Source organism: Glycine max, chromosome 7 (genome assembly GCF_000004515.6).
Source record: "Glycine max cultivar Williams 82 chromosome 7, Glycine_max_v4.0, whole genome shotgun sequence".
In the NCBI taxonomy this organism is placed as follows: Eukaryota; Viridiplantae; Streptophyta; class Magnoliopsida; order Fabales; family Fabaceae; genus Glycine; species Glycine max.
Window position 1 is genome coordinate 5,823,088 of NC_038243.2, and position 24,956 is coordinate 5,848,043.

The window sequence follows — 24,956 nt, forward strand, 5'->3', positions numbered from 1 at the left end:
AGTGGGGACAATCGAGCAATGGCTAATCCCCATCCTAGTAAGCACGCGTTACTCCATTGGGATAGGTACATCCGGATTCCTTCCGCATTTTATTGGAACCATAACTCACGAAGTGCCTCCACATCACTAACTACATTATCTAAGTTCTATCACAAGATCTACTCAAATATTTTGTGATTCTTCCATTATGTCAGATTCAAGCAGAATCAAGTTCAAATTAAGAGATAAAAAAGCATTCCAACCTTTAATTGGCTCCTGGTCACCATGATTAATCCTTTTGCTACTTGGCCAAGTTGGAGGGTTGCTCTCATTACTACTGCTGCAGCAACCATTAAGAGGAGCAGTTTGTCCAGCTCCAGTGAATCCCATGTCATCTAACAAACAAACCAAAAAACTTTACAACTTAGGTAAGCCTTCCTTAAATTTGCAGTCATCATAGAATAGACTCTAAAAATTACATATTTGAATAACAAAAAATGAAAAAAGAAAAACATTGAGTTCAGGACAAACATACCTCTGGTCACTTGTGGCACATTGACAGGTTGTGGTGTATTATTATAGTTCCAAGATGACGAAGGCATGTTAGTAACTGGAGTTCCAAGCGCAGATGAAGAATCCGGGATATAAATGTATGCAGGTTCAATGAAAGAAGATGAAGATTGCAATGGGCCCATAACTTGGGATACAGTAGGAGCTGATAAAATGCAAAAACAAATAAGTGTTACTCAAAATTTGATGCAATAGACAAGAACATTAAAAGTGGTTGGCGTTGACTATACTAACTTTTAGGAGCTTTTTGAGGGTATGGGCGAGCAGCTTTTCTCTTTGGCCGGGAGGAGGTACATGTTCACTTGTTCCCTTCTTCTGAACTTTAAGAAAATACTTCTGTGCATGACTTCGTATCTGCCAAATAGAATTTTACACAGAACAGTGAAGAATGGACAGTTAGAGGAACATGTAAGTGTCAGATATTAAGCACAAGAAAATTGATGAAAGAAACACTATACACATTATATAATCCAATATGAGTTTATAGCTTTACGTCTTTTCTTTTGTACTTAATCGAACATGCAACAAAGCAACAAATTACAAGTCTAAGTCCTTTCCATCATCAATCCTTAGTCTTTTGAAGAAAAACACAGTATAAATTAAATTTCATTGTGATGCAACAAAATCTAGACAGAAATATTTGATGAACAAATTCAAATGGTTTTCTAGTAAGGGAAAATATAAAAGCTATGGAAAGATTCAAACTCAGGTCAGAGGCTTCAATAAAAAGTCTTTTGGAAACCAGCATGTTACCATTTAGTAATCTTCAATTCATGCATAATATTAATGACACTAAAAAAAATTCATTAAATAGCCAGTAAGGAATTCAAAATCCAAGCATAATGTGAAATCAAGAAAAAAATTATTATTCTGACGTTTCACTGTTTTAAAAAAGAAACCAAAATCAGCTAACATACACTAGTAACTTGTTTTTTGTTTCCTATTACTTCTATTATAAATACCTGGATAACTGTTTTTGAACCAACAAATGCTTCAATCTTTTTCCAGTCCCGATCAAATCTGAAATTAGTCAAGCGAAAGTGAGAAACACAAAAAAAAAGGTAAAAGTAAACAAACAAATCATAAACCATCAATATTGTTACATATACTGGTTTTGGAATGCAATGAACAGAAGGGAAAAAAACAACTTCTTATGTAGCCAGTATGGAATTGCATTTTTTGGTGAGCACAATGCACACTGGCAAAATGGCAAAATACCAGCCATGTGGCTTCATGATCTTTTCTAAAGCTACTCTCTAGATGAACTATGGCGTTTTAAAATCCTATTTCTTTAACTATCTATCTACGTCTCTATATAAAGCATCCCATTACAGAATCTGCATTCTGCGACTCGTTCCTTAATTGGAAGGGGACAACCAATGATTGAAAAGTCTAAACACTACTGAACATGTTGTAAGCAAACCATAAACCCTTGAAATAATAAAAGCAATAGCTTAAAACAGACCAGTTTGTTCTCTGATGCAGCTCTTTCAGAATTTCAGGTAAAATTGCTTGCAACATGACCAAATACAAAATGAATAGCTTAAAACAGACCAGTTTGTTCTCTGATATGTACAGATGCTGCTCTTTCAGAATTTCAGGTAAAATTGCTCGCAACATGACCAAATACAAAATGTCAAAAACTAGTTAGAACTAAATTACTTCTCAATGTCATACTTATAACCCCACCCTACAATCCAATCATTAACTTGTTCACACCCTACCAGACTTGAAGTAATTAAGGAAATTTAATAGTTACTTTTGCTAACCCTTATCTTAATCAAAACTAAAAACCCAAATAAAACAACAGCAACCAAACCATATCAACATTATAAAGCAAAAAGTAAATAATTTTTGAAAAAGCAATATAAAACACAACCCTGAACAATTCACACTACAGAGCCACCTATTCCTTACTAATTACTTGAAAAATTAAAAAAAAAATCACGATTAACCAATTACCTTTAATCATCTAGAACCCTCAAGAACGGGCAAATTCCCAAAATTTGAAGAAAAATAATTAAAACAGTCACCAATCCTCCAATCCCTTTAATTATCTAGAATCCTCAAGAACTAGCAAATTCCCAAAATTGAAATGAAAAAAATTAAAAACAGTCACCAGTCCTCCAATCCCTTGCCAGTGCCTAATTCACAGCACATGGATTTGAATTCAGTGAAAAAAATATAAAACTAAATTCTAAAAAGGACTCACAATTGGAGAGCTTCTAGAAACTTGTCGTGCTCCTGCTCAGTCCAGCTCTCCCTGGACTTGGTAATCGTGTAGGGTTTCCTGATCTTCTTACTCGGATCCTCCACGGCGGCGTGAGAAGGCGGAGCAGGCAGCGGGGGCGGTGGAAGATTGTTGACGCCGGGAAGGGCCATGTTGGAGGGATCGAAGAAGTAGAAGCCTTGAGCAGGGCTTGGGTTCACCGACACCATCAAGACCAAACCGAAACCTCAATCGAATCGAATCGAATCAGTTTAGTGTTTTGTAACCTCAATCGAATCGAATCAGTTAGTGTTTCGTGCTCCCAATAACTCTGTTTCTGTTTGGGGGTGCGCTGTGACTCTTGTCTTTCGATTTGCTCGTCCTCTCGCGAACTTCGTTTTGGTAAATCCAGCAACTAACATTTTATATAGACCGCGAGAAGGGCTGAAATTACGCTTTTGTCCTTGGACCACTTCTACGTTTACACAGTGACAACAACTGTCACCCCATGGCGGTTATTTCTGGTTAAGTGAATATACTATTCCCATATTTTTTTTTTGTCTGGTTACGCCTTTTAAAATGTGTACTTTCGTTTGGTTACAAATCAGAACACTGTACGTAAAATAACAATATATCATGTTCTCTTAATTTTAATTTATTATGATGTGTTTGTTTCATGTGATAATATTGTTATTAAACAATAAAACATTTGACAAATTAATAACCACTATAATGTCAACTTTTTTCCCTCTCTTTTTGATATTAATTATATGCTACACATGCTTTAAACAAGATATTTAAATGTGTTAATTATGACAAACTAATATCCCAATATTATAATGCAACAGTGACAGAAGAACTAAGAAGCGAAAAAGAAAAAAACAGAAGCGTAGCTTCAAAGGTCCTATGTTGACTTCTCTTTTGCCAAAATGATGTCTCCTTTAGTCCTTACAAAATCTAAAGTGATAAGATGGGAAGGCCGGGGGATTAATAGAGAATTGTGGTAATCATTGAAACTTAGGGTAAAAAACAAGGGGCAACAGCTCATTAGATTTTGATAAGGATTAACATGGGCTCCGTCAATTATTAGCTTCAAAAACAACTTTTTTTGTGTCATTAAAAATTAAATAGTCTATGTTTATTGATGGACACGTATTATATTTATAGGAATTTCTTTTGACGCCAACCAATGGTGCATGGGACCTCAACGTATTCAGGCTTAGGTGATGCACATGAATTTTTGGTCCAAAGCCCCCTCAGGTACTGTCAGATCCATCACTTTGGACGGCCCATAAACCTTGAATTCTATAGCCACATGCACATGCTTCACTATTACGCTTTTTCGCCTTTCTCTTGCTTCATTCTTTGCGACAAAGCAATGTATCCCATAAAGTACACTTCAGTTACTACTGTAATCGAATTTGATGATTGAAAAAAAAAACAACTGAGAATGATTTGACTCACGTTACAACATGTTGAGGACTGTTTTTGCACTCAACACAATCGAGTCCGGAATTCAACCAGTTGTTAACTTGATGTCAACTTAATCAAAAGTAATTTGTAAATACCACAAATCTGTTTGATACCTAACGAAAGAGAGAGAAGTATAATTATATAATAGATAATATCATGTAATAAAAAGAAATAGTGAAAATGACTTGTTTGAAGTTAACATTTATAGTTAACAAAGAGTCACAACCAGATATCATGCATGATGACTACAAAACCATTTTTTTGAATCCTATCTAGTTGAGTCAATTATGGAATGGAACTTAAATATGTAGAGATAACAAAGAGAACTTACCAACATAATCCTATAGTTGAACCGGATCCCTAAAGGAAAATTCAAATGTCATGTTCCTCAAACATAAAACTCTCAAGCAAATGCAAATTTCACTCTTCTATCCATCTCCGAAATCAGATGGATCCATCTTTAGAACCAAATGATATGATGGGCATCAATATAATTGTGTTGGGAGTGTTACGTGAAGTTGTCGGTGGAGAGCCACATATATATAATTTACAAGCCTCCGTAGGTTTCTATAAAATTAATTAAACAGCATAGTAATGTATACATGATATTGTTAACAATTATATTTTTTAAATGATATATCTCATAATTACATTATATTTGATGATCTTTATCTGGATATGAATATTAATATTTTACAATGCAATATAAGAATATTCTAATTTTAAATGCTCTATCGGTTATCACTAATCATCCATGCATGGTGGTATTGCGAATTTAAGTCCATTTTAACTAGTTTTTCTCTTCGTGTTTCGTTAGTATTAGTCAAAATTATGTGAAAAACTTATATGCATAATCAATCTGAGAACTGAGATGTTCGGCCAAAATTGAGTTACTGCTCAAATTGATTAATTTGAATATAAAAAGTGATTTTAAAGCAAACCAAGTATGCTACCATGTGACATACTTCATTGCCATTTATAAATATCATGTTACTGCTGTCTTGGCTTATTTAAGTTGGTTGACAAAAAGTGGCACCGCATCAATCGAAATAGATGCATTAGTTTGATTTTTTTTAAAATAATTGATTTGTGATAATACGATTAATAAGCATCTCATCTCAAACATATCATTAAGTAGATGGGGTTTAGAGTATAGATGGGGGTTTGAAGCTGACTGAGAATATGAGCCTAAGGAAGGAAGGTTGTTTTTGAAACTGATTGCCAATTGTTTGTTGCAGAGTCAATGTACTTGTCTTCAATCACACATGACTTGACTGCAGAGTCTTTGCACAGGCCACGCAATCCACATCTTTGTTGAATTGTTGCCGGTTGTTAAGAGGAATGCAAATAGAGTGGCTCAGTTAGCTTTTAATTTTAAGAGGAATGTTAATGACACTTCCTCTTACACTTAGTTAAAATTTGTTAGAAATCATTAATTTCTTCTTTGCTTTTAGCAGATGTACAAAAGCTATGGCTAACTTTGATTCTATTCAATAATAATCCGCAAGTTTTCGTCGTAAAAAAAAAACGACTTGCATCCCATTTCTCTTCCTTCCTTTCTTATATCTGTTTTACATAACAGAGGGTTAGATCGCCTCCAATAACTATCATGTCCAATTCCTCTTTATCTCTGCATCATCTATCTATTTGCTCATTCTCCTTGTCCTTCCACTTTTATCTTTTTCACTGCAGAAACAGCAAGATAAGAGATTATTCAGCTTAGTTTTTAGGGACTCGCAGTTTCCTCTCTGATCTCTCCAATTCCTTTCCATAATTTTTCCACCTTCTGTCTTTGTCTTTATACTTGTCTTTTCCACAACATAGGCACAAAAACAGAAAAGAATTCAAATTCTCTTTTTCAGACATCAATGCATGTCTTCTGCTGGTTATCTTTCAGTGAATACACGTGGCAGTGGAAAGGTTCAAGTGCTACTGCAAGCCACAAGACGACAAATAGGCACCACAATACATTCGTTTTGTCCCCCTTTCTTTTTTTTCTCAACAGTGGCTAAACAACAAGAACACAACACGACAAATAGGCACCACTTCAGAGTACACACTCCCATGCAATCACACGAAGCATCAAAACTCTAAATAACCTCTTTCTTGACATGCTCCAAACTCAAGTTTGCAAGATAATCCTCTGAGTGCAGACTGATTTCTCTCTAAACTGATGAACAAATTCAACTTAACAGCCGCCCCTGAATCTATTCCAAGTATGAAGTACATATCATCTTGGCATAATGCTCATCTAAAATAAATTTATATATTTAACCTTTAAATTTCCAGAATAGAAGCATAAAACTTAAAATCATTGATGCAAATAAAAAATAACATTTATTAAAGTGAAGATAGTTTTTAAAAAATTTCATTTACCATAGGGACAGCAACATATAAACTGCTCAAAATTTGTATTAAATGATAAAATATATCTACAAGCCAGCCAACCAACCAACCAACCAACAAACAAACAGTAAAATCTCAGGAACATGCTCATAGTCAAAACCTCTCGCAACCTTATACCGGTCTCTTAACACCAGATCCTGCTGGCACACCACATCCTCAAAGCTGTTGTATTGTATTGCTCTTTTATTGATATCTATTGTTGTCGGAGGATCAGATAAAATTTACACAAAATGCAAATCTGCAAGTCTACGTGAACGTATCTGCAAGTAAGCTACAAAATGGAGACGAAGCACAACCTCCACTCATCTACAAAACTTACACTTCATGCATTTGACTTGTTGGATTTTGGATCTTACTCCAGAGGTGTCCCACCTAGATTAAACTCCAATATATTTTCTTGCTTTTGTCATTAAACTAGAGTAGCAAATTCCTTATAGCAGTTTAGAAAAATCTCCTCCTGAAGTTTCTAGTTGTTGTTTGGTACGATCGCATGAGCAGTCCAACACCAATCCCAAGCCCTACGCACATCCCAAGGCCGATTCCAACACCAACTCTAACACCAGCATTGAACCATGATAGTTGTCCATCCTCGCCAGGATACATCTCTTGACAGTAGAAACCATTCCCCATCTTCCCATCAGAATCATAATCATCAACTTCCGAGTCTGTTATCTGCAAGGTGCATCAACGTAAAACAGTTCATATTTCAGACATCACAAGGTTCAGGTAAGACAGCAAATGAGCGAAGCTAGACCTCTACTACCATATCTTGACCCATTTGTGCTAAAAGATCAATGCATTTGGAAGGCAACAAGAACTAGAAAACTCAATTATTTTATAGGAAGGTGTATGATATAATTGCATGAAGCAAGTCAGATCCTTGGCCAGTTGATCATCATACTAACACATAAGAAATAACTGAAAGAAAGACTACTGTTTCCACACATTCAACGATAATGGTTCAAACAATAATCAGAGTAGAAGACTGGAACCACTTCAAAAGGCAATAATTGACATGCAATTTACCTGACTGAGTTTAAAAGCAAAAGAGTTCATCACTTATCAGCTATCGGCTTGATACTGATCCATCTATCAAGTGTGTGTATGTTTTATTGTTTGCACACATTCCAAAACAGTTGAACAGAAAAGCATGTGAGAGGGAGAATTAGCTTTAATGTCCATAAGAGCATTTTTTTTTTTTGAAAATGGTCCCTATCACCACTTACTGATGACATTTCATTCATTTAGACACACCACATCACATGTCATCTCATAATGATCATTCATGCGTAATGCCAAAACACATGTCATGTCATTACTAAGTAATAGTAGAAAACATTTTAAAAAAGGTTAAAATTATTGAAACTGAAATAAGCATTGGAAAAAATTACAGGACTAAAACCAAATTTAACAATATCTATGCTTTCTAGCCTATCTAAATTAACTATTAATTCAATAAGGAAGACATACATTGCAATTGCAAGATTAAAATTTTTGGCATGATTCGAGCAATGGCATATACCCAGCACAAAGTCTTCCAGAATTCACACATAATGCGGACATTACACAATACAAAATGTCATGGCCATGACTCCAAATAAAGAAACCGTCATGAATCACCGATCAACCATACCAAAAGCTTAAGCTGGTTTTCCATGTAAAGAAACACACAAACCCGCACAGTCATACACACACCTCATGTTCTTCCTAAATCCTTTCAGTGCATGTTTAACATTTATTATGAGAAATTCACATAAAAAACACTACCCCATATAAGTAAACATCTACACTACTCCTTGAGACCATTCGCCTCTGTTACTTCATTCCTTAACTTACACCAAATAGTGACTTTATAAAATAAGGCTAAAGTTCAGTTTTAATAGATTGCCGGGTAATTTAAACCGTTAACTATGAATCAATCCTAGATGCTCCTCATGATAATTCATGATTGAATGATAGTATCAAAAAGATTTTAAACTACCAATGCATTTAAACAAATTATGAAGCTAAGCCAAGCTAAACTAAACTAGTGTTTCATTAAATAAGACGTGATAAGTACACCCAATCCAATACTACCCCAAACGGTGACACACACAATTAGAACATAAATTGATTCAATTCATCACATACCTGTAACTTGCGGATGGGAACAAACCCGTTGACACGGTTCTTCTCCAACACCATCATCTCCTCATCTTCAGGTATAGCATCCAGCGTGGCGTGCCGCGGCACTCTCCTCCTCGGACTCATCTGAATCGTCTTGCTCAGAATCACAGGCACGCCGGAGCAGCAGCCGGCGACGTAGACCTCGATCGACGGCGCGGAAACCCCGAGCCGCGGCCTGAAGAAGGCGGAGCACCCCGACCCGACGGAGCCGGACGCCACATGACAGTCGATGTCCCACCCGGAAGTCTGAGCCGAAGGTGAGCCGGCTCCCCAGTCGGCGTCGAGGCGCTCCAAGGAGCCGCAGAGGAAGAGCTTGTCGTTCTCGTATACCTCGAAGTCGGCGCTGCCGCTGAGGCTGACGGTGTCGGTGGCGACGTAGGTCACCTCGGCGGCGTGGCGGTCGACGCGGCCGCGACGGAGGGGGAGCGTGGCGGGGTCGGAGGCGGGGACGGGGGCGGCGTTCACGACAAGGGAGACGGCGGCGTGGCGGCGGGGGTGGCAGAGCGTGAGGTGCTCCGGGGAGCGTGTCGACGAGGCAGGGGGAGATTCTGACATAGAAGAGACGGATTTCGAGGCAGGCGGAGTGGGTTAGAGACGGAAAAGTCAACGAATTCGAGGGTTGGTGAGAATCGCTTCTTCGTCTTGTTGGCCCATGTAAATGTAAAAGTAGGAACCCTATTTCCCTCGAATTGCAGAAATTGGGAATGCGTTGAATTGTGTTGATGGGATTAGGTTATGATGAGAAGAAGAAAAAACCGCGGGTGCGAAAAGAGAGACGCGAATGAACAAGAGTAGAGGAAGGAAAGAGAAAGAGGGAGGGTGGTCAAGGGCGTGTTTGGCAGGGAGAAAAAGAGTTTTGTTTTTTTGGTGGGTTGATAAAAATAGGGAGATATTTTTGGAAACAAGGACACGCGTTTCGTTGTTGTTGCTGTCACTGTAGAGGCTGATCTCCGTCTCACTCATCACCCTACTCATGGACTTTACAACAAGCAAATACAACACTGATCCAACTTTATAATTTTAATTCTTTTATTCTAACTCAAAAGTTATACCGATTCCCTTCATGCATTAACATATACTGAAGGTGAAGGAAAATATATTTAATTAGAGTTTCAAAAATTTTATTTTTTTATAAAATAAATTTTATGATATTCATTCAATATTATCAAGATTTTTTTAAAAGATGTATATTAGAATTCATTAGTTTTAATTAATATTTTTTAAAAAACTTATAAATAGTCTCTTAGCATAATTCTATTAACATTTTTGTTAACATAACTATCCAATGACGCATGGATCCTATGTGGATGTCATGTGTTTAGTTCGACATTTGAGACACTTGACAAATGTTGGATCTTAGCATTGCATTGAACATGGTTTCCTTTTTGATATCTTTAACACAAACCTTTTAGTGAAAATAAACAATTTTTAGAGTTGGATACTATGTAAGAACTTCGAATCAACGTACACTTTGATAAAATGTGTTTTTGGTACTTAAAAATTTAACATTTTTTTAAATTGGGAAATAACACTAAGATGAATGTGCTGGGAAAGGGGAGCGTGAAGTTACTGTAGAATGGAGTTAACTTTGTTTTTCCTAAGGTATATTATGTTCCAGAGTTGAACAATAATCTCTTAAGCATAGGACAGTTGCAGGAAAAAGGTTTAGCTATTTTGATCAAGGAAAGGATGTGTAAGATTTTTCATCCAGAAAAGGGCTTCATAATTCAAACCAACACAAGTGCTAATAGGATGTTTTTTTTGCTACCTCAATCTCAAACATCCTCTCAAGAACAATCCAATCAGTGCCTTCCAACAAAAACTCAAAATTTACCCCATCTTTGGCATACGAGGTATGGGCATTTGAGTTACAAGGGTTTGAGAACATAGTTGTCCAAGAATATGGTATGTGGACTTCCTCATCTCCCTATCTCAAATATGACATGCATTGATTGTATCAATAGGAAGCAACACTGTGATCCCATCCCAAAGAAGAGTACCTGGAGAGCAACTTAGAAGCTAGCACTTATTCATACAAATATATGTAGTCCAATCACACCATCATCCAATAGCAACAAGAGGTATATTTTGTTGTTCATTGATGATTACAGTAGAAAAGCATGGGTATATTTTTTGGTGGAGAAGTCGGAGGCTTTAAATTCTTTCAAATACTTTAAAACTATGGTTGAGAAAGAAGTAGATATGTTTATTAAATGTCTTCGTACTGATAGAGGAGGAGAATTCAATTCAAATGAGTTTAATCATTTTTGCAAAGAAAGTGGGATCAAGAGACAGTTAGCCACTGCTTTTACTCCGCAACAAAACGGCATCACAGAAAGGAAAAATAGAATAATCATGAACATGGTTCGCTCCATGTTGTCTGATAAGAATATTCCGAAAACCTTTTGGCCTGAAGTGGTGAACCGGACTATCTATGTCCTAAATAGGTGTCCTACATTGGCAGTGAAGGATATAACACTAGAGGAGGCTTGGAGTGGAGTGAAACCCTCAGTTGATCACTTTCGGGTCTTTGGATGCATAGCGCACACCCATGTTCCAGAAGCAAAAAGCACTAAACTTGATAATAAAAGCCTTACTTGTGTACTGTTAGGAGTTAGTGAGGAATCAAAAGGCTATAAGCTATTTGATCTAGTTGCTAGGAGAGTTGTCATGAGTAAAGATATGATTTTTGAAGAAAAGTGGTGGGATTGGGATGGAAAACAAATAGCAATAGATATAAAATGGGATGAGTAAAAATGAAAATGAAGAAAATAATGACAAAAAGATAGGAGAGACTTCTGATGAAAGAGTTGGAGATGTTTCTAGTGAGAGTGAGGGAGTCGAGGCAACCTCGAGAGAGGCAACCACCCACATGGATGGGTGATTATGTTAGTGGTGAAGGTTTATCTGATGATGAGGTTCATATGGCATTGATGGTGTCAACTGACCCATTATGTTTTGAAGAAGCCGTGAAGAGTGCAAATTGGAGATTAGCCGTGGACAATGAAATCAAATCCATAGAGAAGAACCACACATGGACACTCATTGAGCTACCTGATAGGGCCAAAAGAATTGGAGTCAAGTGGGTCTATAAAACTAAATACAATGAGCATGGAAAGATTGATAAATACAAAGCTTGTTTGGTTGCTAAAGGGTACTCTCAAAAGCATGGAGTGGATTACACAGAAGTTTTTGCACCAGTGGCAAGGATGCACACAGTAAGGATGATCATTGCTCTAGCTGCACATAAAAATTGGCGGATTTTTCAACTAGATGTCAAGTCAGCTTTCCTCCATGGTGAGCTAAGTGAAGATGTTTATGTGGAGCAATCAAGAGGATACGAAAAAGAAGGTAGTGAGCATTTAGTTTATAAGTTACACAAAGCTTTGTATGGACTTAAACAAGCTCCACGAGCTTGGTTCAATCAAATTGAAGCACACTTTATTAGTGAAGGATTTCAAAGATGTGACAGCGAGCAAACATTGTTCACTAAGAGAAGCAAAGAAGGAAAAATCATCATTGTAAGTGTTTATGTTGATGATTTAATTTTCACCGGTAATTGTGAACTCATGATGTCTGAATTTAAAAACTCTATGTTAAGAGAGTTTGATATGTCTGACTTGGGGAAAATGAGGTTTTTTCTTGGAATTGAAGTGCTGCAAAAGTCTGATGGTATTTATATATGCCAAAAGAAATATGCACTATGCACTGGAGATTTTGAGAAGGTTTGGTAAGATGGAAAGTAATTCAGTGGGCAGTCCAATAGTTCCAGGTTTCAAAATAAGTAGAGAAGGAGATAGAAACTTTCTTGATGGAACATATTATAAGAAGTTAGTAGGCAGTTTAATGTACCTCACTGCCACAAGACCTGACATGATTTTTGTCACCAGTCTCATAAGTAGATTTATGGCAAAACCTTCACAAACTCATTTGTAGGTAGCTAAAAGAGCACTTCGTTACTTAAAAGCAACTGTGAACTATGGGATTCATTATAAGGGAGGGAATGGTGAGCTGTTAGCATTTACAGATAGTGACTATGCCGGAGATGTTAAAGATAGGAAGAGCACGTCTGGTTATGTGTTTCTAATGAGTTCAGGTGTTGTCTCATGGTGTTCAAAAAAATAGTCTATTGTAACTTTATCCACCACAGAAGCTGAGTTTGTGGCTGCAGTAGTCTGTGCTTGTCAAGGAGTTTGGATGAAGAGAATTTTAGAGGAGCTGGGACAATCTCATGAAGGTTACAAAACTATAATGTATGATAACAGCTCAACCATCAAGCTGTCTAAAAATCAGGTTTCATTTTTTAAGGAACCTTAGCAAAGAGGGTACAATTGAGTTAGTTCACTCTGGAAGTCAAGATCAAGTGGCTGACATAATGACCAAACCATTAAAGCTTGAAGTTTTTTAGATGCTTCAGAAGTTGTTGGGAGTATGTGAAATTCCCGATATAAACTAATTGCTATAATTTAGTTTGAGGGAGGGATTGAAGGGGTTCAATGCAATACTTTTTCTGTTTAGAATAATATGCTGGTTACCGGGAATGTCCTGGTCCTTGGGGATATTTTTCTGTTTAGATACTCTTTCTGTTTAAGTTTATCTATTTTCTGTTACCACTAGCCTTTATTTTTGCTAAGTATATGCAAACCTGTATTGAATGGCTATTTAAGCCAGAGATGCTGCTAATAAAAATCATCATTCAGTTAAGTTCTCTGAGTTTAGTTCTCAATTTCAAAACATTCACTACATTTACAATAACTACCTTAAAAGTTATATCAATCATGATTTCTAATTGGTTAACTATATAGAACTTTTTACTCTGACAATGTATAAAAATTAAACTCAGACTAGTATGATTGCATGCCACTGATCATCCAAAAAAAGTGATATATGATAAAGGGAACTCAACATTCAACAACACAACACAGGCATGGAGAACATCCACATAAACCAAAAACAAATAAGAGTAGAACAAAATAAACTGACCCACCCTCCCTTCAGGGGAACTCTACATCCTTTGTAGAACTCTCTCAAAAGCATGCTTTCCAGTTGTCTCACCTAGAGCTGCTATCAAATCCGCTCTTCGAGGGTCCAACAATGCCCCCACCACTGAACCCACTGCCACAGCTGCCTGATGCCATGCCTTCAGCCAAATTCTACCACCTTCTATCATTGCAAATAACTAACTACCCTTGCCGATTTGAACTAACACAAACACATCATTATTTTCGGAAAGCCAAACAAATTCATCAATTTTGATTCAACTAATGTTGAGAATAAACAAAACCAAATTAACGGGAATGATCAACATTAAGATTAACAATAACATTAACAAGAACGAGAAATATGAGGAACCAAAACCTTTAGTATGGAATTAATTATAGGAACCTTAAAAACCATAAAACTTGAAACAACAACAGCGAACTATCAACCACAAGTCTAAAAAATTTACCAGCAAAAAAACGTCAGAACATGAAAACCTTATCGAACACTTTCGGCGCATGAAACCAAAGAAAATCATCGATTATCGGATTAATTACCAAAATGACAGAGAAAAAGAAGCAAATAATAACCCTAATTACTTCGGGAAGCAAAGAAGCATAGAGCGAAGGATGATTGAAGAATCAAAACGAGAGGGAAAGTTTAGAGAATGAAGAAACATTTGTCTTGCCTTATTTTACCGTCGAGGGAAGGGACACTGCACACGAGGGTTATATTAGAATAAATAATTAATTTAGTATCTCAAATTTATTCTCTTAACATCTCTAAAACAATAAATTTATGTTCACCAAAAAAAATAATTATAGAACTAAAATTTTTAAATATTCAATATTTATCGGTTCTTTTGCTGCAAATATTCATCAGTGAAATCCTTATATTGGTATATTTTACTATTAACTTTTAAAGATGAATTTTTCAACTTTTTATGAATTCTAATACTACTTATATATTATTTTAGAAACTATCTAAGAAAGAGAGTAGTTCTTTAATAACGAAATTGAAGATTTTTTTTTCTCCAAATTTGTTTGCATATTAGAAGTCATTCCTATTTTAATTTTATTATTTTTCAACAAATTGTTAAAATAATTTTTAATGAGTTTTACTTATTTACCTGGAAGGCAAGTTAAATAATGTGTAGCTTTTTAAAAAATAAGTTAAAACTTAGTCGCAAATTGTATGTTTTTAATTTTTATGAGCTAAATTGTACTGGTGTAGTTAAAGTAAACATTTTTATGAGCTAAATTGTACTGATGTAGTCGCAAATTGTATGCTTTCGAATTGAAAAATTCTCCGCTTCTAATAATATTAGACTCTTTTGTTCTCGTATCCGCAAGTTATTATAAATTTATAATTTATTATTTTATTTTATTATATTATTTACAATTCGAATCTATAAAACTCAACAAGTCTACATAAACTCTCTTATTCTCTCCGTTCCAAATAGAAAATATACCATCGTTAAGTAGTGTGATCTATTTGATTGTGAGAGATTTAAAATAAGTATTATCCCAGTCCATCTTATGATAAAGGGCCATTCGAGCACACACCAGCGTTAACAAAGATCTGCATTTTGTAATTGTTTGACATTACACATAACATCCCCACTCATATACATTTCGGCTAAATACTACTAAAGACCGAAAATACTACTAATCCTACAAAGGAACACCCCCCCAAAACCTACCAGAGTTAGGCTACTGCATAATTAGTGAACTACCTGCATGTCTCTGTTACGGCCTGGGGAACGATCATTTACAGTTTTATCAAACCTCACAGAGCTGAGCAAAGTATCGCGACTAGTCATAACGGCTTGAAAAAACCCATCTACTCCCTTTGCAAGAAGATCAATTCCTTGTGAAAGCTTCTCAGCACCCGCACGTAATTCCTCAACAGTCTTCACAAGCCATTCTGTCTCAACGGTATCTACACCAGCTTGGATAGTAGGATATAATATCTTCACAGAGGCATCAACCGCTTCCAACTCATTCAATACAGTAAATTTACCACCAGAAAATCTAACTCTAATTTCCTCATTTACAAGATCCTGCAACCTTCTAAAATCTGGAGCCCATGAATGTATGTCGGCCACATTCAAGTCTGATAACTTCTTTGACGAGCCAGAGAATGCTGCAGTAAACACCCTGCAAATAAATACAGTCTCCACCTTAACTCCATACATAGCTTGCATCAAAACCTTTCCTTTGGCAGAATTTTTAACCTTAGGAAGATCAAGTGAGCCCACAAGATTATCTAACATAGAACTACATTTCTCAATTCTAGGGTTCCTAGAACTAACATGCTGCCTCCAATCATCAAGTAGGGAACATGCCCGAAGATACTGCTTTGAAGAGGCAGAGTCTAAATTGTGCAGTGCACACTTAAGAGGAAGGTTTCCCTGGTTCAGACGTGAAAGCTCAGAGCTGAATGCATTGCAAATGTCTAGCAACTTTGAACTTATGTCCAAGTACACATCAATCCATTTGTCCTCCCAATCACTCACAGGAAGCTCAAGGGCAGTCATAAGGGTCCGTATGTCATTGTGACTTTCACAAAGTGACTTCATAGCTAAAGTCATCCAAGACAAGGTGAGGATTTCATCCTTGCTTTTAGGCATAAGATTTTTCAGCCTCTCTGCCAATGTTGCCTCAAAAGCTTGCAACACTGCAAGAAGTTGTGGAGACATGCGAGAGCCTTTAGGTGATATCATCCGAAAAGGATTTCCAAAAGGGAAGAAAGATCGGGAAGGGTGTGGATCCTGTGAACGGCTCATTCTAATGTTTAACTGTAACAAAGCACAAACAGAAGGCGAGATATGTTAAACTTACAAGATTTAGGTGAAGGAAAAGAGATAATATGTGTGTACACACTACACAAATAGTACATAATATATTAAACAATCTCAACACATAACAATATTAAGTGTTATTTGTGCACAAAAATTCATAATACACCTATACTTTTGAATAGCCTGTTTCAAAGTAAAATCTAAATTAAATATGAAACTCTGACAATACTACCAGAGGCGGTATTACATAATTATCAGTCAATTAGCCACAATAAACAACATTCCTTTGCGATTACAATAAACATTAAGCTCTTTCAGTATCCAAGTTGTTACAACATATAGTCATTTTAAATGAACTGCACATTGATAGTAAATCATGGCAAAGTCCAAAGATCACAACCATTAAAGAAACACATGACACACACAAGGATTTAGGGATAAAACTGTAAGAACTGAACCAAACTTCTAGAAATTGGTTTTGTCTAATCCACTTTTTTCACTTCAAATAAATACTGTTATTACTTACTTTATATGATTTGGTGGACTAATATTTAACCAAACTAACCAATAGTTCCTAGAAGCTGCATTTGACAAGATCTATGTTCACTTGTGACTGATCACTTCATATATCAAAGGTGAAATTGACTTTCAATATTAATAACCATTTCTCAGCCATTGAGACCCTTGGTCATTGCCATCTTAATCATCAACATTAGACAACTCTACCTCTTCTAGCTTCCAGATGTAGAATTGGCCACCAAAAGTTTAAGGTAGCACACAACAAATCCGATGTCTTGGTGAGCAAGTGAGGGGCTTGATCAACACCACTAAACCAGCTCACTATGATTTCATAGACACCAAAGATTTCAACATTTTTGGGTTCACTTGTTAAGCTTGGCATCATACACCTGCTGGATTGCTTGCCGTGAGATTCACTGGAAATGGTTTACATTAGTATGTGTCGAGAAACAATTAGTTCCGATTATCCTTGCTTTTTTAAACTGTTGTCCATGCTATCATCTTCTTTGAACCATATTGTAAAGGTCCACCAAACCAAAAACTAAATCTTACAAGATGTAAACCTTAAAGAGAATCAGAAATTAGCAGCCAACTAACCAAAATTTCCTAAAGATAAAGGGTTTAAAATTTTAGTCTTCATAATTTTCACTGGGGGACCAAAACCTTGTGAAGTTGTAATAACCAATCACAAAATATTATTGGGACCAAAATTCTGATAAGGGAAAAACCATAGCGTCTAAAATTTACCTTACCTAAATAAATAATTAAAAAAGAAACTAGAACAATAAAATAATAAAATCCAACCTTCAATCTCAGTCATAAGCATGTCCAGATCTATAAGTTAAAAGTTAAAATTTCAAACAACAGCAGCCAAATTCAACAACGCAAATCTCAAAATTCATTGAAAGAAAAAAAAAAGGTCAAACCATCTAAAACTCATCAAACACTTTTAGATCGGCGAACTAGAAACCGATTAAACCGAATAAAATCACCGATTACCAAATTAATTCGCAAAAGGCACCGATTATGAAATTAATTCACAAACCTGACTACAGTTATTCTCACGAAATAGAAAATAAGAGCTTCTTTTCTTTCCTTATTCCTTAGGAGAAATCAAAGAAGAGAGGGTGAAGAATTATACCTGATAGAGAAGAATCAAAGAGAAGAGAAAAGTTTCAGAGAGATTCGAAGGCTTCGTCTCTTTGAAAGGTTCACAATTTTGGGGTTGGTGGAACAAGAGTTCTTGATAAACTAGTGGTAGATGAGAACGGTGACTGATAAATACACGAGGCTCTCCTGATTTCTCCGTGAAGGGAGACACGTGGGGTTATTTTATTGGCCTGTCACGTTTTTGGATACCTTCTTTTACTTTTCTTGCTTTTCCACTCGGTAATCAAGGAACATGCGCTACCGAGAAGCTTCTGATTTTTTTTTTGTTAATTGAACATTTCAATATTTCATATCATTATTATTGCTCGTTTTGAATTTGTTTTATTTTTTGTTTTTTTTTGCGGATCATTAGTGGTTTAATTATTTGTTTATTGACAATTTGGCGTGATTATTTGAAAACTAAGAGGGTGGCGGTGACCGTTGACCGCGATATGTTACCAAACTTGTTACCGTTGGATCAGATCGAACGGTTGTTACGAATTGAGAGGTTCATACGCGTTCTTGGATCAAGAAACGTTAGCAGTGTGGGCCCATCCACATACAATGCAAGTTGGCACATTTGAAGCTACACGGCAAGAGGAAGAAATTAGCAGGTAGATACCCTAAAAATGCAAGTTGGCACATTAGAACTTACAAGGTTGCTCAATGTGTTTGGACTCGTTTTTCTCCTTGTTAAATCACTTGTTTAGTCTCTAACACTGGTATGGAGAAAGAAAAATGAAAGAAAAGAAAGTAATAAAAAAAAGGGAAAAAATAGATAATTTTTAGGTTATAAAGAGAAAAAAAGTAAATAACATATATTTAAAGTTAATAAATAATTTCTTCATCTTTCATGTAAGAAACAAAATAATCATTGAGATGAATAAAAATAGAAAAATTAGTTTAAATTAATAATGTTGTAAGTTTAAATTATATTTCAAAAATACTCAGAATTAAATTGTTTGAATATTCTTTTCGGACACAAAAATAAATATAAAATGTTTTGTATACTAGTGTCAAATATAAACAAATATACCTTATTTAATGAAATTATATTCAAATTATATAGTTGGTTTAATTGAGATTTTATTTTTAATAACTTTTTTTTTTATTTCTAGGATGGATAGTTTAGAGAGAAATGAATATTTCTTAAATGAAACTAATGCAACTAAATATTTTTAATTAACTTTTTAATTAGTATACATTAGTTTTTTCATATATTTAAAATTTAAGGAAGTAATGATTATATTTATTGACACTACATGTAATTTAAGGAATGATAATTTTTAACTTTGAGTGTGCTTACATTACTAATAGATCAATGAACATGTCAATTTGCATGAGAGATGAGTGAGTATCTCCTTAATACATTTCATAATAAATTAAGGGTATAAAACATTAACAATTAATACTTCTAAAAGTGGATTTATGTTTCTTATAAATAAGACAACAAAATACACTATTTGTTTCGTAAGTAAAGTATGAGAGTGATATTTTATTCAAAAATATTATTTAAGTATAAAAATTTAAATTATTAATAATGTGTTCATTAATTTTGGTTTGTAATTTGAGTAATAATTTAAGTTGTTGTTTATTCTCTTTTCTATTCAATTTGTGCATATTGAAATTTTAGGTGAGACTAACCTTTTCTTTCTTTTTGGCCTTGTTTTTGTGTTGGAAAAAGGGAGGAAAGGTTTTTAAGAAACGTGCAATCTTCTCATTTCTTTTGATTTTCCTTATCTTTCTTAAGTATTAGGGTAAAAAAGGGTGATATTATCATTTTAGGTGCAATCTTCTCATTTCTTTATGTTTCATTCTCATTTGTTTTATAATTCACACAACAAAATTAAATTATTATTCTTATCTTTTTTGCCCAATTTGGGCTGATTGAATTTTATCTCGAACAATTTTTTTTCCTTTCAGGTCATATTTTTGTACCAACCAAGGGAAGGAAAGGTTTTTTTAGAAACGTTCTATCTTCGAATTTCTTTTTGTTTCATTCTCATTCTCATTCTTGCACAATAAACTTGTAAGAGATGGATGATGTTGTCATTTTAGATGCAATCTTCTCATTCTTTTTGTTTCCTTCGCATTTGCTTTATAATCCATGCAAGAAGTTAAGTTGGTGGTTCTTCTTTTTTTTTGTCCAATTTAGACAAAATTGAGAATTTAAGTGAGACCACTTTTTCCTTCCCGGTCCTATTTTTATGCTTACCAAGAGGAGGAAAAGTTTTTAGAAGCGTTCAATCTTCTCATTCCTTTTTATTTTCTTCTCTTTCTCGTGTAACAAACAACGGGTAAAAAGATGAATAATGCCATCATTTTAGGTCCAATCTTCTCATTTCTTTATGTTCCCTTCCCATTTGCTTTATCATCCATGCAACAAGTTAAGTTGTTATTTCTTTTTTTCCAATCTGGGAGGATTGGGATTTTAGGCAAGACCATTTCCCCCCTTTTTAGTCCTATTTTATGTCTATCAAGGTGAGGAAATGTTGCTAAGAAATGTGCAATCTTCTTATTTATTTCTCTTTCTCGCATAACACTCAATAGGTAGAGATGGATGATGTTGTCATTTTAGGTGCAATCTTCTTATTTCTTTATGTTTCATTCTCATTTGCTTTATAATCCATGCAACAAGTTAAGTTGTTGCTACTTCTCTTTTTTGCCCAATTTAGGCGAGTTGAGATTTTAGGTAAGACCACTTTTTTTTTTCCCTTTCAGTCGTATTTTTTTGCCAACCAAGGTAAGAAAAAGGTTATTTAGAAACGTGTAATCTTTTTTTTCTTTCCACTTCTCTTTTCTTTCTCAAGTAATAAACAACTAATAACGACAAATGATATTATCATTTTAGGTACAATATTCTCATTTCATCATGTTTCCTTATTATTTTATTTATAATCTAGGCAGCAAGTTAAGTTGTTACTTCTCTCTTTTGTCCAATTTGGATAGACTAAGATTTTAGGCCAAATAACTTTTTTCCCAATCCAATTCTAGTTTTGAAAATTGTGTAGTTGAGTGTTTTGAAATTGAAAAAAATGAAAAGAAAAATGTTATTTTAAAGATTAATGTAATGACGAATGAACCAAAGAAATTAAAATATTTTTATTTTTATTTTATATGAAAATATTTTGTATGGATTTTTAATTGGATAATTAAATAATGTAATTGATGGTACTGTAATGGCTGTAACTTTGTAAAGAATATATAATATTTTTTATGCGTTAACCTTAGCCCACTAATCATAACAATTCATTTCCATTTTTTTAGCCTTGACAAGCCAGCTTTCCAATAAATAAGACAAGTTAATTTTTTTTAACTCACTTCTTTCCTGCAGGTTGTTCCCATCCCACCTTGTTCCCAACCCATAACCTAAGTATATTCAACAATAATGTGAAATGTAAGAATAATCAATCTTGATTATATACTTATATATGAATAATTAAAAATATTTTAGTTAAATTTAATCTTACTTATTTATTTGAATTATATGATTGTGATTTACTTTGTCATACACTAATACTTGACTGCATGCTTTTTTATGTCTTATATGTTGGCAAGAGGATATTTAAAAAGAGTTAAATTTTGGTGAATTGACAATTCTTACATGTTAACTAATAAAAAAAATCATTTTCAGCATGAACTTTTGAATAATTATTATAAAATTCAGTAAATTTGTTTTTTTTTTTATCCTATTCAAAAGTTTGTGAGCCAAGTTTATGAAAATTGCTTCCTACACCTCTATTTTACTACCTGCACCTCCTTATTTAATGAAATCTCAAAATTGCCCTTCCTTCTCTTAAGTTTGTATTACCCTAATAAGTTTATCCACACCTCCTTCTTATTCGATGTGTAGTCGTGTGTCTCCAACTTGCAATACAAAAATGCATTTACTTTTTCAGAATAATTGATCCGCTAGTATTTGTTTACAATTATGGAGCATCAATCTGTAACGTATTTTATTTATTGCGCTCCGGATTCAGTTTTCCAGATCACGTATTTATTATTCTCAGAAGCATCAATCCGTGGCATATTTTATTACTCGGGAAGCATCAGTTTTTGTTTATTATTCTCCGGACTCAGTAATCCGAATTGGGTATTTATTATCCGGTCTCATGATTCCGGAAAGGTTTAATATATTATCCGAGAGATGACTTGTTCTTGAAAAACAAAAGATAATTATATTTATAATGTAGTAAAAGCAACAATATACACATTAAGAGATCTAAACATAAATAAGTTATATATAATGATGACAGCAACAACCACATTCCCATCAAGAGCAACTTCAAAATTGCACACCAATACAATTTCTGATTTCCAAACTTCATCACAATGCCAAATTGTCTAACATTATAAATGAACCATTATGGCTAGCTAGTTTCCTTTGACGCAAGCCATGTCATATTCTCCTGTAATCTTTACCAACAGGCTAGATATACACTCACAAACATTATATTCTAGATATAATTTTCAAACGATAAAAATATTTTTTTATAATATAATATGACAACAGAAACCAAAGATAAACCAAGAACAACTCGTTCCCTGCAACTGGTATGTGTCAACTAGAAGCAACACATGCTCTTACGTCTACCTTATCTATACTTTTTGACGTGAATTTGTAGGCTATCCAAATCACATCTCAAAATTAATTTTATAAGTGCTCCCTCAAATACGCAGTAAGCCATAAACCCGAATATCAGCAATTAAAAAGGAATTTACTCCCTTAATAAGCCATTTGAATGAGTGAAAATTTTCAACTTAGTAAAGTATGTAATATTAATAAGATTGACTAGATGCGTCTAAATCTTGTTTTTTTGAAACTCATCCATCTCTTTCATTCAATTACACTATTATGATCGTGGCATGTGTCAACAAAAAAAAATCCACTTTTTTTAAATATGTGTGAATTTCCTACTTTGTACAGTGTAAACTACATAATATTAAAAAACATAGTAGAGTGTAGCTACTAGCTACATGCATCTAAATTTTACTTCTTTGAAACTCATCTATCTCTTTCATTGCACTATCAAGAGATAAAATTATATAATAAAATGAGTGATGTGGTCAATTTTGACTTCAATGGTAAAAAAACAAACTGGAATATGGATGTTCTACATAATCCTATCCATTCATTTAATAATAAACACTTGTATGGCCGAGATATTACTTGCATTTTGTTGAGAAGTAAGTTTGAAATTTTAAAAAATAAACATTTTAGTCCTTGTGGAAATTGGTTTGCATCCACAACCTTCCATATGTCGCCCTGACCTTTTTCTGACCGATATCATCGGTTCCAACTGTAGAACTTTCATTTTCAGAAAGAATGATTTCATCACCAAATTATCCACATCTCAGTAATACTTACGCATGAATATCACTAAATGAGGCTTCCAACAAACTTAAACACATCTTTATATATACTGTTATCATAATGTAAAGCATTTATTATTTTTAGTTTTATTGATAATTAATCTTTATTTAATAAGATTTTTACTCCCAGCTATCTTTTACCATCTGGATGATCCAAGTGTTTGAACTCAAAATTTTTCTTAAAAAATCTGAACTTAGTTTTCTTCAAACCAATATAATGTTGATTTCAAGAATATATATTTGATCAAAAAGCCTGAATAACACTAAAATGAATTATATGAAAATAAAATAACTCATTATTATTCGAAGGAATTAAAGTACTCTCTGTCTAGCTAATTTTCAAGTACTCTCTGTCTCTTGGTCTATTGGTGGTGAAAGCTTGGTTGAATCTTGTAGTAGACTATATTTGATATCCCTACAACAAAATGAATGTGTGGCTAATATGGGGAAGTGGGTTGAGACTAAATGGGTTTGAGATTTTCAGGGGAGAAGGAATAGATTTATGTCGGAGGAAATGTTGATTCAAAGCTTGGAGAATATTTTTGCTCCCATCAATGTGTCTCAAGTAGTTTCACACGAGGATGTGAATGGCGGAGGTATGGGAAATGTGTTATAGGTAGATATGAAAATTGTTTTTAAAACAATTTTAAGTCTATAACTTGAGAAAAAGAAAGAAAGAGAAGAGAGATAAGTAATTAATTTAATTGATGATGTACTCTAATAAGAAAGGAAAGAAAAAAGAAAATTGATGATTGAATGTTTCAATTTTTTTTGTCAAAACGTAATCAATCTCCATGGATATATAAAAATATTGATAGCTTATTTCCTGGTACAGTGGAGGCACATTATTGGCAACGTGACATGTGCTGGGAATCGAAGGAGAAAAGGCAGGTATTGAAATTTGTGTGGGTTTCTATCATTTGGTGCATGTGATGGAAAGTTAGGATTAGGAACAATTGTATATTTAGAGGAGGTATTGTTGAGGCGGGTATGGGAAAATGTTTTTTTCTTAATCAAGACTCTTTTAATATTTCAAGAAAGAGAAGTGTGAAAGATATTTTAGTCATAAAATTATTATTTTTTATCAAAAAGTAACAAAAAAGTTTTTTTTATCATGTAAAGGAGGTGAGTGCTTATAAGAGAAAAGAATAGTGTAATGGAGGAGAATGTAAACAATATTTTAATAATAATTTTTTTCCTAATAAAAGTTAACGGAGCTTTGCCAAAAATTTTAAAAGTGGAGTAAGATGTGGTATGTTTTTAGGATTTAATTAATATACATTGATACAATAAAAATAATTACAGCATCAACTAATCATTAAATGTCAC

General features: G+C 34.3%; 1 protein-coding gene and 2 pseudogenes across 3 annotated transcripts; all 3 read right to left on the reverse strand.

Moving 5' to 3' along the window:
• The window catches only part of LOC100785511 (protein REVEILLE 5-like), a 6,268-nt pseudogene extending 3,097 nt beyond the window's left edge, over positions 1–3,171 (reverse strand).
• A 3,452-nt stretch (positions 3,172–6,623) lies between these two features.
• On the reverse strand, positions 6,624–9,778 carry LOC100817930 (uncharacterized protein At1g01500-like; annotated as a pseudogene).
• Positions 9,779–15,279: 5,501 nt separating this feature from the next.
• Positions 15,280–18,353, reverse strand: LOC100786039 (protein BPS1, chloroplastic-like). 3 transcript variants are annotated; one of them, NM_001377502.1, is made up of 3 exons: positions 18,247–18,320; positions 17,313–17,521; positions 15,280–16,583 (listed from the first exon to the last, which is right to left on the reverse strand). In NM_001377502.1, exon 3 carries the CDS (start codon positions 16,569–16,571, stop codon positions 15,507–15,509), a length of 1,065 nt encoding a protein of 354 aa, NP_001364431.1. In that variant the 5' UTR covers positions 16,572–16,583; positions 17,313–17,521; positions 18,247–18,320; the 3' UTR covers positions 15,280–15,506. The 3 variants fall into 3 exon arrangements, with proteins under 3 accessions (NP_001364431.1, NP_001240854.1, XP_040872793.1); NM_001253925.2 differs by lacking the exon at positions 17,313–17,521; XM_041016859.1 differs by having other exon boundaries at positions 15,354–16,583; positions 17,313–18,353.
• Positions 18,354–24,956: the final 6,603 nt, after the last annotated feature.

Coding starts and splice junctions, on each gene's coding strand:
- LOC100786039 (NM_001253925.2), bottom strand. CDS start 16,571: ATGAGCCGTTCACAGGATCCACACCCTTCCCGATCTTTCTTCCCTTTT.